This window comes from Notothenia coriiceps, unplaced genomic scaffold (genome assembly GCF_000735185.1).
Source record: "Notothenia coriiceps isolate Sejong01 unplaced genomic scaffold, NC01 NC01_scaffold00018892, whole genome shotgun sequence".
NCBI lineage: Eukaryota > Metazoa > Chordata > Actinopteri > Perciformes > Nototheniidae > Notothenia > Notothenia coriiceps.
In genome coordinates, this window is record NW_011351593.1 from 15,980 (window position 1) to 28,767 (window position 12,788).

General features: G+C 38.2%; 2 protein-coding genes across 2 annotated transcripts in view; both read right to left on the reverse strand.

Moving 5' to 3' along the window:
* LOC104951296 (nectin-3-like protein) overlaps window positions 1–2,252 on the reverse strand; it is a gene marked incomplete at its 3' end in the record, with an annotated part of 13,616 nt that extends 11,364 nt beyond the window's left edge. Inside the window, exon 1 of the mRNA XM_010777928.1 lies at window positions 2,035–2,252. Coding sequence (XP_010776230.1) covers window positions 2,035–2,107 — 73 coding nt within the window. The remainder of the gene's footprint in view (window positions 1–2,034) is intronic.
* Window positions 2,253–6,813: 4,561 nt separating this feature from the next.
* On the reverse strand, window positions 6,814–10,303 carry LOC104951294 (diablo homolog, mitochondrial). Its single transcript, XM_010777927.1, has 6 exons — window positions 10,167–10,303; window positions 9,593–9,713; window positions 9,360–9,482; window positions 8,079–8,189; window positions 7,799–7,895; window positions 6,814–7,420 (listed from the first exon to the last, which is right to left on the reverse strand). The coding sequence occupies exons 1-6, from the start codon at window positions 10,208–10,210 to the stop codon at window positions 7,212–7,214; spliced, it is 705 nt and encodes a 234-aa protein (XP_010776229.1). The 5' UTR covers window positions 10,211–10,303; the 3' UTR covers window positions 6,814–7,211.
* Between the last annotated feature and the right edge of the window lie 2,485 nt (window positions 10,304–12,788).

The window sequence follows — 12,788 nt, forward strand, 5'->3', positions numbered from 1 at the left end:
GTGAATGTAGCGGTGCCGTATTGATTGTGTTGTGGTTAGTAGAGAGAATATCCACACTTATATCTCACATCCTTTAATTTATTGGCTTATTTTTTGTAACAGTAAATGTTGACAACTCTCCACATTACTTGATTTCCCCAAAAATAAAATAGCACAATAACATTGGGTGAAGATGAGTTTGTAGCACTATTTTATTTTCTATGGTTATATTTTCTAATAAAGCAAAATAATATCATCATTGTCAATTGTTTGGATACCAAAAAATAAAAATAATGACATGATTTAATCTGAAATATCCACTAAATTGCTCTCAGCTTTAAGAGAAGAATTGCTATTATGAATATGAGTGTGTATACCACACTGTGCTTTTCTTCTGGGCAACCCGGTATCCACGGCAAGAACGTGAACATGGTGACGATTTACCATGGAGACGTGAAGATGTCCATGACAGTTACACGTATTGTTAACCCATGTTAACCAGTGGAGAAATAACCGGAAATGCCAAGCCAAATGCTACCGCCGACGGTCCCGGTCGTTGTATTGTCAATATTTAATACAATAATGATTTATTTTACAGCTATTATACTCGAATAAATATTTATAGTGAGTTTGGTGTGACTGATTTGGCACCAATGGCAGCTTGGTGAGACACACTTGTAACTTGCGGTTTTGGTGTGGTGGCTTTTAGCTTATCAAAAGATGTCTGGTAGATTGTCCTGCCTTATGTACAAACAAATGAATATCTGCACATTTTTTTATTAATCAAATGCAATGCACTATTGGGCTATATTAATAAAAATAGTTGAGCAGAGTGCTAATTCAAATGAAAATGGTCAAAGGAATTTTTGGTTCAAGCTTTTCCATTGGTCATTTATGTGCTGGTTTCCTAAATCTTTTTTGAAATGTTCCTAATGTTTTCATTCACCAAGAGATTATGTAAAATGAAAAAAAATGCAGATTCCATCCATCAGTTGCAGCCCTAGCTGGTGCCAGGGTTGACTGCCATGCATGAGAAATGCGAGAAAGGTTTTAGGTCCTTTTAAGATACTGCTACCCATGGCATATTGGAAGTCTTTTTATTGCCCTTGGAATTCAGAAAAAAAAAAAGATTGGCCATTCCTTGGAGCATTTACTTTTTAGTATCCCATCACAATGTTTGTCCTAGCAGCGCCTGCCATGTATTGTAATCCAAGCTCAGGACTGGGATAAGAGCAAAGCACAGCTTGGGACAGTAATGGAGACTGGAAGGTGCTCGGACTGGCATGCAGGCCCAATGCAGGTCAATACTTCCAGAGGACTGTGCACTGCAGAGCCTCCCCTCGAAATATGTCTTCATTTCGCCCCGCTGCCACTCTCACACCCAAAGCGGAGAGGTCCTGCGCTGGCCTCTCCTCAATTAGCGGTGATCCCCCATCCCTATCCAACAACCAGTGGGCAAACTTTTCACAAAGGAGCTGCTCTTAGCTCACCATGAAGTGCCACTCACACACAGATACGCAATCGATATTTCTAACTACTAATCAATACTGCTCCTCAATGAATGGATTAAATGTAAGGTAAAGTCGTGTGTGTGAACTTAGTAGAACTCCTCTTAGCTAAAAAATGTGCGTGTGACTACAACGAGAATCAGCTCTGCGCTTAACCCTATCTCTGGTCCCGGGTAGGGAGAAATGGGAACGTATAACGGAGGGTTAGCTTGCGTGTAATAAGTTGCTGGTTAGCGGGTACACTGTTGTTTAATAACGTTAACGTACATTGAAATGTGCAAGCGAGGTTTAGCTTACTGTGAACTGACGCCAATACGCTAACTTACTTTCCTAAGCGACATACAGTTAGGATAATCATACAGCAGAATCACAGAGCAGAACCGTTAGCCTGAACACAGCTAGCAGGCATTGAACGGAACACAGCCCAGCACAACGAGGACCAACGTTAGCCGGGTTTGAATCAGTGACTAACGGTAGAGACTCCGAGCAACTATGGCCAACTTCCTCACAATGGCCTCTCAAAATGACAAAGAAACAGTTAACTCACAGGTAAGTCCGTAAAAGGTGAGCAGAGTTGTTAAAAGTCGCAGTCCGTTAGCTGGCGGGGATCGTTTCTCCATGATGCCTATGTGTGTGTGTGCACTCCGGCACTCTGTGTCCGTCCTCCTCGCTCCTGCTCGTCCTGCTCTCTGTGACTGCCTCGCTGCTCTCCATAGCGACCGATCCGCGTGGGCTGTACCACTCCTGCAAGGACAACAAACAGAAACGCGCGCGCGCGCACACACACGCACGCACGCACGCAGTCCCAAACATCCCCAGTTGATTTGAATTGTTCTGTTTCAACCTTTCAACACTGGACACCTCTGAGATGTAATGAGTTAGTGTAAAGTGGTACCAGAATGGGTTTTGTGGTGTTACTGGTTATAGTAGCCTATTAAGCAATATTTCTCAATACAGAAGTGGGTATTAAAAAGGTTTTTTGTTTTGTTGGTCTGGGTCAAATTAGAGGCATTAAAATATCATCTAATTCAATATTGTGAGAGAAAAAAAGTAGGATATAAGCTTTTATAAGAGATGAGATAAACAGGGCAACTTTGACCGGTTGCTTGCCAAATAGTGAGCCCACATTTATCTGTACTGCTAAGCCTTATTAGAAATGGTAGTAACTCATTAATAAATGGGAATGTGTTTTACACTTTACAATAAGGCTCCCTTTTGGCAACAATAAATGTTAGTAACTCGTTAATGAATGGTCATAAAGAGATGCCAAGAAACATCAAGATGGGTGGGGGGAGAATCAACTCAGTGAACAACAGATACCAAGGATGTTGGCTGATGAAGAAGACGAAGTAAGCTAGGTAGCCAATATAAGGCTTAGTCATCTTGCCAAATAGTGAGCCTGTGTTGATGTATGAAAACTATGTTAGAACTGGTTTATAAATGGTTTTTAAGGATTAATAAAGTGTTTACAACCTAATTAATAACCTAATTATAAGCCCTTTATGAATCCTTTATAAGGGTAGTCATATTGTAAAGTGGTACCTTCTACTTTAATATAAGCTGCTGTAACAGTAATCTATCCATCTATCTATCCATCCATCCACTACCCAGGATGGATCAGCTGCACAAGGTAGCAGCTGCCCTGGGGCCCCAAAACCTCAGGGGGCCCAAAGCTCCAGGTTCACCACATGGCAATTAGTTTAAGGTAATTTGATCAAAGAAACATTTGTTTAGTAATACTGTTTTGAACACTAAAAAACAACTTAAACTGTCATAATAAGGGCCCTAAATTGACACTGGCTTTGTTAAATAATGTTGAAAGCCTTTTATGTAGATGGAACATGAGTTAAAACCTAGTTTTAAGGCATTTATAATGTTACATTTTCCTAAATAAATCTGCTTAATCAAGTTACTAAACAAGTAATAGATAGAAGGGGTAACATGATTGGGGATCAGTGGAGGGTTAAACTGACCCTGGATATAACAGAAGTGGACTGCTTAATATTTAGGCATTGTCAAATAGTGATCTCTTAAAAATAATGAAATAAAAGTGTAATTGAGTTTGTATCTGTGGGCGATCCTCTTGTTCCAAGAGCACACTTGTTCAAACATGCAAGGTAAATTGCAAAGAAATGATTGTCTAAATGACTGTTTTACTTTTTGAGTAAGATTATCTTCCTTACAGCAGTGACTGAACATGTAAAGGTTTAATTGTTTTCCTCACTCAGACACTGAACCTGTTTTGTCTCTAACCATGAGGCAGAGACTACTTATCAATAAAGTTTTCATATGGAGGTTTTGTATTGTATTTAAACATGTTGTTTTCACGTTGCACATCTGTAAGGGCTATAGCAAATGTAATCAGTCAATACGTATAACACAGCTTCCTCTGCTACCAGGACTATTTCAACTATAGACATTTCTGAGTATTTTAGGACTGTCATCTTTATCAAAGTGTATTCAGCACATTCGTTGTTTGAAAAAAAATGAGCGTTGAATAAAATAAGTATCACAAAAGAGAAATACTAACAATTTGTACCATTAACCATGCAAAGTCTACAAAAATGTGTCAGCTTAATGTCAAATGAATACACCCACAACAAGATGATGAGAATCACGTGTTTGGTGGTCAATGTGTAACTAATGTTATAAAGACATTCTTTAGGGAAAACAAGGAAGTGAATGTAGAAGTTAATATAAACCAGAGGAGATGAGCTACTGAAGGACAAAAGTGTGCTCACTGTATTCTGTCCTAAAACATATGAAGCGCTCTCTTGCATTGTTCTTTCCTTTTAGATAATTACAGCTTTTACACATTCAGGAATCCAGCGCCGTGTGTAGCACGGTATTATTATAAAGCACTGCAGCCTAAACTGATAAAATGCTACCTCAGCAGTTTGACTCGCACATTATATTTATTCAGTGAAGATAAGCACAAATGCTCGTCCGATGTGATTCCCTCATGCTGAGCTGTGACGTCTTCACAGTCTGTATTAGAGTCCTCATCATGGGCTGTCAACTCTCCAGGGAACCACCATCTCCTGCAAAAATGTTAGCCCTGTCCCTCTCCCAGAGCTACAGCTCAGCATCACTGTGATTAAGGCATGACCCATGATATGTTGCCACACTATACCCCCTGCCTTTATACCCTCCGGTGGTTTATTTATATCCTCAAAGAGCTATAAATCCCCAGGTGAAAGTGCTGCCCTTTTCACCAATCAATCTCCCCTCCTGGGCAACTTTGCATTGGAACAGTACAATCAGAGCAAGAGGAGGATTGTGTATTAATGAGGGGACATCTCATTTTCTTCCACTAAACATTAAATGTGATAATGATATCACCAATTTGGGTGAAATAGTTTAAGTGAGGGTTATTTCCCACCACTGGCATACGTTTTTATCCAGAAATGCTGCAGAAATGCTCAATCCCCCTCAGTAGCACTAAATAGTTTATGAGCATTTATGGCCCGTGACCTTTGTAATTATGGTCACCTCATTGAGGTTTTATGCTGCAAAAATACTTTACTACTCAGTGAGCTATATTACATTTTCTACCAGGCAGCACTGGCACCACCTCCCCTGTGACCAGTGGGTGCACGTCCACACAGACTGTCTGGGACTTTTGATTTTACAGTCTGTGAAAACAGCCTTTGTTAAACACAACATTCCTCAGTCACATTGGCCAGACCTTGCACACTTTAACCTCCCCCCTCCCCCTTTTTCTGTAGCCACTCTCATGGTCCCATCCCCTGCCAAGGCTTGACCATCTAAAGCAGAGGTCACCTCACTGCTGACGCCACAGCATGAAATGACCCTCTGCACTGACCTTTGGAAGACTTACGTGAAAATAATTAAAACAATGTACCTGTTACAGAGCATATTCACATTACTAAAGGATAAGGCTTGGTAGATTTGGTAACAGACTTGCAGGTTAATGGTGTAAGAGTAGTAGCACTTTCATATACAGTGAAAACATGCATATTATTGGGAATGTAAAGTGTTAAGAGTCACAATAGTTTAAAGTTGTGCACAATTATTCTATACTGTATGTACAAAGCTGGTTTAGAGTGAAAGTGCCTCATGTAAATATAGGTATAAGCACCAGGGTATGCACTTTATTCACATAAAGGGTTCTCTAACAATATGGGGTTTAATCCGAATCACAATCATGCAATACAATTTTGTCAAATCTATTTAAACAAAAAAGGAAATACAATGTATAGATGGTTTAAATAAATACTACCACATGCAAATGTAGTTATATCAGGGAATGTTAAATAGTAACACCAGTAAGTGCATAAACATTAATTCAGAATAAAATTGCCAATGCAGGCATAAAACAATCTGTTACAATGGATGTAGAACGCCATCTGCTGGAATTAAAGGAAGTTTTTTTGTGCTTCAGTGTACTGTGTATGGGCATCTAAACTTTTGAAGGCTTTAATACTGTGAATTCCTATATACTGTACATACAATAGTTCCGTCTACATTTAACTCCTTTACAGATTTGCCACATGCCCGCACTTTACATTCAATCTGTAATCTTTTGTAAACTGTGCGCTTGATTTGTCCAATAGTGGAATTACTCTTCAGTCTTCCAATTTGAAAAGCATCACAATTCAACATTTTGACCAGAGGAAGAGCCGTTTGTTTTCTGTTCTGACAGTGTGGAAAGAGGTGATGCTGTAGATGAAGTGATGACAGGGGGGGGGAGTTGAGAGTTGAGAAACGACCTAAAAGCTCTACAGGGGAGTCTGGACATGGGTAATTTGCAGACAAGGAACAGTTGTTGAGTGAAATAGAGATACAAACAACAGGTAAAGCAAAACTACCTTAAAGATGTTCTCTTAGGAACATAAGTGGGAATCAGAGTCACAATGTGTCTGAACGAAATATTCATACATTATTCTAAGTAACTTTAAAAAAGAATTAGTATCACAGAACAAGCAAGTCTACTGCGGGGTGTCTTTTGATTATATGGGGTTTACAAAGTTCCGCAGATGATAACAGGGGAAATTATTTTAATGGAGTCGGGTTATACACCTCACATTTAACATCCATATCACACCAACAACTTAATCAGAACAAATGCTGGTTTCAAACCGCTCTCATCCCCTGGCAACCATAAGAAGCAAGTTTTACCCTAATTTGTGTTACTGTTTAACAGTTTTTAGGTCATTTGGGTAAACAAGTAACAAGCCCTTGCAACACAACACTGAATCTAATCCACTGGTCACTGCATTATATCTAAGTTTATCTAGTGACATGACCCAAAATGCTATGTAACGTTTTCTGATGTTGTGCATTAAGTGAAGACCATAACACGTTTTTGTCTCGTCTCTTGTCTTTATTACACTGAATTAGACAAATTAAAACACAAAAATGATCGAGTCACAATAAAATAAGCAATAGACGGAAAACATATTCCTAGAAGGTAGAAGTAATTTCTCAAATACATAGTCTTAAATGACTTAAATAACACTTATGAAGGAGTTGCTGAATTACTGAGGCGTTTCCCTCCCTTTGTGTGATTCAACATTGCAGATTATGTACAGATGTAAGCATTTACATGTGTGCACAATCCACATGAGTAGTTACAGCCAAACATTAAAGACTCAAAAAGAGACAAACATTATAAGAGTGATAAAAAGTAAATTTACTTTGAAAGCATATCACACTTTTTTAATGCTTTCCTCTGTTTTCTGATACCTCCCAGTATTTGTTTCAATCTTCTCTTAGATAAGCGTCAGGCACCTCTTCCTCATCACTATCATTCTGTAAGGAAGCAGCATGTTGCGCCATCCTTTCAACCTCCATTACTTTAATCTCGATCAACTTTTTATCGGCATCCTTTGACAGTTTCTGTGCCTCCTCCACCTGCGTCAGGGCCACCTGAATGTTCGTCGACACCGTGATGGACGCATGTTCAGCTCCTGGACACACAGATGCAAACAGACACTGTCAAGTTGTTGATAAAAAAAAATTTCAAAGGTTGATATAACACCAGCTTGAGTTCAGACATGGGTAGTGATTAAAAAGACACTCCTATCCATCACTTCCTTTTTGTTTCACACAAAGCGCTACTGAGGGACAGCAAATGATCCATAAACTGTCCAAAGTGCAACACTGACAGCAGGTGAAAAGGAACAGGCACACAGCGAAACAAAGCTTTGAAAAGACGATTCACAGCTTAGCATGTATTCACAGTTACAAGAACCCTGAGAAAAACCTGCCTCAACACTTCAACCATGACATCACAACCTTTCTCTCTCATGGCATTATAACCACACACCGACATGTATTTTACACACCTGATGTGCGTGCTGCCTCAGCCGCCGTTTCACACAGCTTGACTGCGATGAACCAGGTGGACTCAAAACGTTTGCATTCATCTTGTCTGTCCTCAACCTGTCAGAACGGAGAGAGTTATAAGGTTGTCTTCAACAGATCTGCAAATGTTTGTTTTAATACGGTTTGTAAGTGTGCTGTCATATTTATGGGGCAGCAATCGTTAAATCCACAGAAAAACTGAATGCTATGCTCAGTTTTGTTTTCAAGTACCTTTCACGCAAGGAGACAACAAAAACTCACCTCAGAACGCTGGGCAATGATCACCTGCCAGATTTTATCCTCTTCTACTTGAGATAGTCTTCCCAGCGCTTCCAAATATCGCCTTTGGAGGGAAATGAGTGTGTGCACAGTCTGTTGGAAAACAGAGGGAGGACAAAAACCTTTAACATTTAAAATCTATTTCAGGAGGCAGACTAGCACAGTCAAGTAGATTTAAACTAACTTAATTAAATCCATAAAAATAGCACAATATATTTTGATGGTTGATTGCCACAAATAAAGGAAATTGACCTCTGTTGTGTTGGGAGTGGCAGCAGAAGTCACAGGTATCTTGAACTTAAAAATAAACCTGAAGTGCCAGCATTGGCTTTTCTAAACTATTTCGGGGAAAGCGTACTTAACAAATCACAGTTTGTATACAGATCTCTCGACATTGCCACTGATTTGTCTCTACATACTACATCAAATGGAAGTGGTCGTGAAAAAACTGCAAATGTTTCCCTTAACACAATTAAAGGTATGAGGATAGAGGATCTTCACCTTTTTGTCGCTTTGAACAAGGGCTAGTTCCATGCTTCATAACCTTGTGGTCATATTTCCACTTAGAGCGTATGTGCTATTACTTTGCTTGGCGTCATTAGCTAAGGCAGCCTTTGTTTTTCAAATAAATTGTCGTTTAGTTTTTTTTTTTAAATTGCTAAAAAGTAACCATTCAGATTACTTACTTAGATTAATTAGTATTACCCAAAAAACACATAATTGGAAATGTGGGTGGATGTTTGGAGGGCCAGAGCTGCTGGCTCTGTGAGATTGGCTGGCATATTGAAAGCACATGTCAACAATGTTTTTGTAATCACTCACAGCTAGAAGGGTAGATGCAAGTCATTAATTATTATAATTTAAATTATAAGATCAACTAATTTGGCAATAGCTTGTTAGATGGCTAGCTAACTTGTTAGATGCATAGCTGACATTAGCTAGCTGGCTATCTTACTAGCACCTCTCTAGGTAAACTATTTTGTTAACACATGGACTTTAGTCAACCCTTCTGACAATCTAAGTTATTACAGAAAACACTGTCAACATTTCTATTGAGTCTGACCGGTTGCTGATTTTCTTGTGCACTTATTAAACACTAGTTATTCAAAAGGTTCTCGTTAGTTAACCAAGGCCTTTTTATCCTACCACTACCAGCCATTAAAGACGAGTGGAATATTATAATGAAAAAGTATCCAATAGACCAGAAGATTAAACACAATCCTTGCAAATATGAGAAATATCTCAGAAAAGATGAAAACTTACTTTAGAGTACTCTGTGATGGCATCAATAAGAGCTAAAGTGGTCTGAGAGAGAAAGGTGCTTGAACTGTCTGTAACCAGAGAGGCTGCTCGTCTGACCAGAGAGTCACGAGAGAGGTTGTCAGCCTGGAACAGAGACACACAGAGTAACACACAAGGTAAATGTACACTTATTTACATATTGTAGATGGCTGCTGTGTTGTTTGTATGCGCATATCTCTGGTAAGATTACTCACCTGTTTGAAAGGTATAGCACACAGCGCACCGCCCACAGTTAGTGACGATATACCTGTGTACAGAATGTTTGTCCATTTCCCCGCAGGTTTGCCGCTACTGATGAGGACACGAGTTGAACTCCTAGATAAATAATAAAACAGTTTCATCTCAAATCAGCCAGTTAGGCCTAGGGTTAAATATATGATTTTAACATAACTGTTAAGCAATGTCAAGTTACGATCTTATATTGTCAGTAGCCTACATACAAAGGACTGAAAAGAATGAGGACCCCTAAAGATGAAATAAGACGTTTGGGGAATCAATACTGAACCTAGTTTTAATTAGCCCTTTACTCTTCTTTACTGAGTGTAATATAATGCGGTTTTGGACAAGGAAAAACAAGTTTAACGTGTATTATAACAACTTCCGGTTGTTGTTGCTATCACTTTCAGAGGCAAAACATTTTCATTTTCCCACTTTAATCGTCGACAACAGTATTTTATTTTTAAGAGGCGGGTAGTTTAGGACATTGTGTGGCCATTGATCTAGAAACTTTACCTATACAAATACATTTAACTGCAAAACATATCGTACCTGAGTAGACGGAAGCAGGCTGTTATCCTCCGCAGTGCGGCCATGTTGGTCCGCTTCAATAAATGTTCGTGTCACCGAGCAAAGATTCCCCGGCAGTGAGACGTCACTGCCTGCAGTGCACACTGCTTCCCTCACGCGGTGAAACGGCAACATTAATTTGTGCTCAGCTGTAAATGCAGTCACCAAATGTCCTCTTAATCTTTCAACATATCACCAACAGGCAGTGTTGGAAGAAGTACTCAGACATTACACGTAAAAGTACAAATACTATGCTATACAAATAATCCACTACAGATAAACGTCCTGAATTCAAAAGTGTACTTAAGTTAAAGTACAAATTGTAGTAGTCTAGCATCAAGATGTACTTAAAGTGCCAAAAGTTAAATGATCATTTCAGAATAATATCAAGTATTTTCTTAAACTACTTGGAGTATCAAAAGTACTTGTAACGCAGAATCTATCTTTACACAGTATTTTATTATTATGGTTATTATTTTATCCAATTTGTATACATTTAAGAGTATGTTAGTATTGTGGTTTGTCAATGTGGACCAAATGTACATCTAGATTCTGTGTAGATTATTAGTAGCATTATACCATATCAGCATATCAGGTGTTTGTGTATGTACAAATAAACTGGTAACTCCTGTGTTAACCCTCCGATTTACTTTACAACCTTTATCTTCTGGGGTCAATTTGACTGTCAATTTGATCAAGTTTAATAGACAATGATCTTATTCCAAATGTTAACCAACATGTATGTCTCTGGTGCTTTAGGTATCTTAGTTGACTACCTACATAACCATTTAAATAAAACATTACCCCAACCTCCCCCCTGCAGACCCCTTTCCAAAATTCCCTTTATGTGACTATCGAAAAATATATAAATCACCATAAAATCTCACTGACTGAAATAAAATGTTAAATTAAGATCTTTTTGATGTTGTTAAAGGACCAATAACTAAAGCAGAAGGTAGTTTTGTTTTACAATGATACATTTGCATGTAATATTCAACTCAATATGATCCTACACAATCAACACAAATAAGTGTAAAATATGTGCTGCGAGGCTCCACTAGCAAGAAAAATATCCAACAAGGCGTTCTGGGGCAGCATAGACAGGTCTTTTCTGTTTTAGAGTTTTACTCGGTACAGGGTGTACTTTGAGGGTTTGTGACTTTGCATACCGTTTATATGCATACAAAGCTACATAACACACAAGGGGACGGGTAATAACCGGAAAAGCATGAACTGGGACCTTTAAGTACAAATATGTTAAAAAAAGTGCATAAGTATAATACTTGAGTAAATGTACTAAGGTACGTTCCAAAACTGCCCCCTAGGTTATACTTTTTTTTGTTATGAATGGAAGAGGTTAATTGAGGGTGGTTGTCTCTCTTTCAAAGAATGACATCACATAAATAATTACAGTTGGTTTAAAGAAGATGACATGCAAATAAATCATAATTCAACATTCATTTACTTTAATTTATTATTTGAGTGTCTTTATATAACTCAATGTGGTATGTCATACTTATTGCACCTATGCATTTCTATACAACAACAGTACGTGATTCCAAATATGTTGTTGCACGATGTGAGATATGATTGAGAACAGTTCACATTAAATAGTAAGAGTAATCAGGCCTTAAATTATTACTACTTATTTAGAGCAATACACCTTCATGCATTTACTCATTCTGAATACGGATTGTTATGTTATGTTTGCATGAAATATAGGGTTAAACTATATTTTTTAACTGTCAATGGGTCATTTATATATTTTATTATAGCTGTATACAAATGTGTAACGTATTCAAATTGTCATGTTATATTTGCCAACAGTGCAGTTGTTATGTGTGTAAACAATACTTTTGGTTCATATATAAAAAAATTATACAATAGGAAATATTTTCCGACACCATCAACAAAGCAGTCTTTAAATAATTAATGATGCCCTTAGTCATCACTTTTAATTAGTTCACTGGAGTTTATTATCACACAGAGGAATACAGATAACTGACTAATTATGATCATCATTAGAGGAGAGGAGGAAAACATTTTCTGATGATGAAAAACAATCCAAGGCTATCAGTGTAATATCTCATAATGATCACTTTCAGAATGTAGTGTCAGCACTCTAGCCCAGTAAATTTATAACAAAATATAAAAAAAGCCCCCCGCAAAACGGCCAGTAAATATTTTAGAACCCCTTTAACCAAATCCATATGCTTTGATATTGGCTCAGACTCCTTCTAATTGCGGATTCTCTCCTGGCAGTTGATGTAGTTGTTGGCAGTTGGTGAACAAATGTTTGTGTTTAATCACCTCAGAGGTGACATGGCTCTAGGAATGTCAAGGTTGGATCTGCCACAACTATTGTCCAGGATGAAATACCTCAAAGAATATTTGGTGGATTTACATAAAAACATGTTTTGGTGCCTGGCCCCTAGACAAGGTATTCTATATCATAGTCACCTCCTGATCTTTTATCCAGTGCCAGCAGTAAGTTGACAATTCTAGGTAAATCCAACAGACATTGGTGATCCGCTGGTGTATTGTATGGCTCTACCAAAAGGTTGACATTGAATTATTTTTTGTAATATCTACACTGAACAAAAA

Excerpts from the sequence above, each read along its gene's own strand:
- LOC104951294 (XM_010777927.1), bottom strand. The coding sequence starts at position 10,210 with ATGGCCGCACTGCGGAGGATAACAGCCTGCTTCCGTCTACTCAG. Across the intron at positions 9,483-9,592 it reads GTGCTATACCTTTCAAACAG|GCTGACAACCTCTCTCGTGA; the intron begins GTGAGTAATCTT and ends TCTCTGTTCCAG. Across the intron at positions 7,896-8,078 it reads TCATTGCCCAGCGTTCTGAG|GTTGAGGACAGACAAGATGA; the intron begins GTGAGTTTTTGT and ends CCGTTCTGACAG.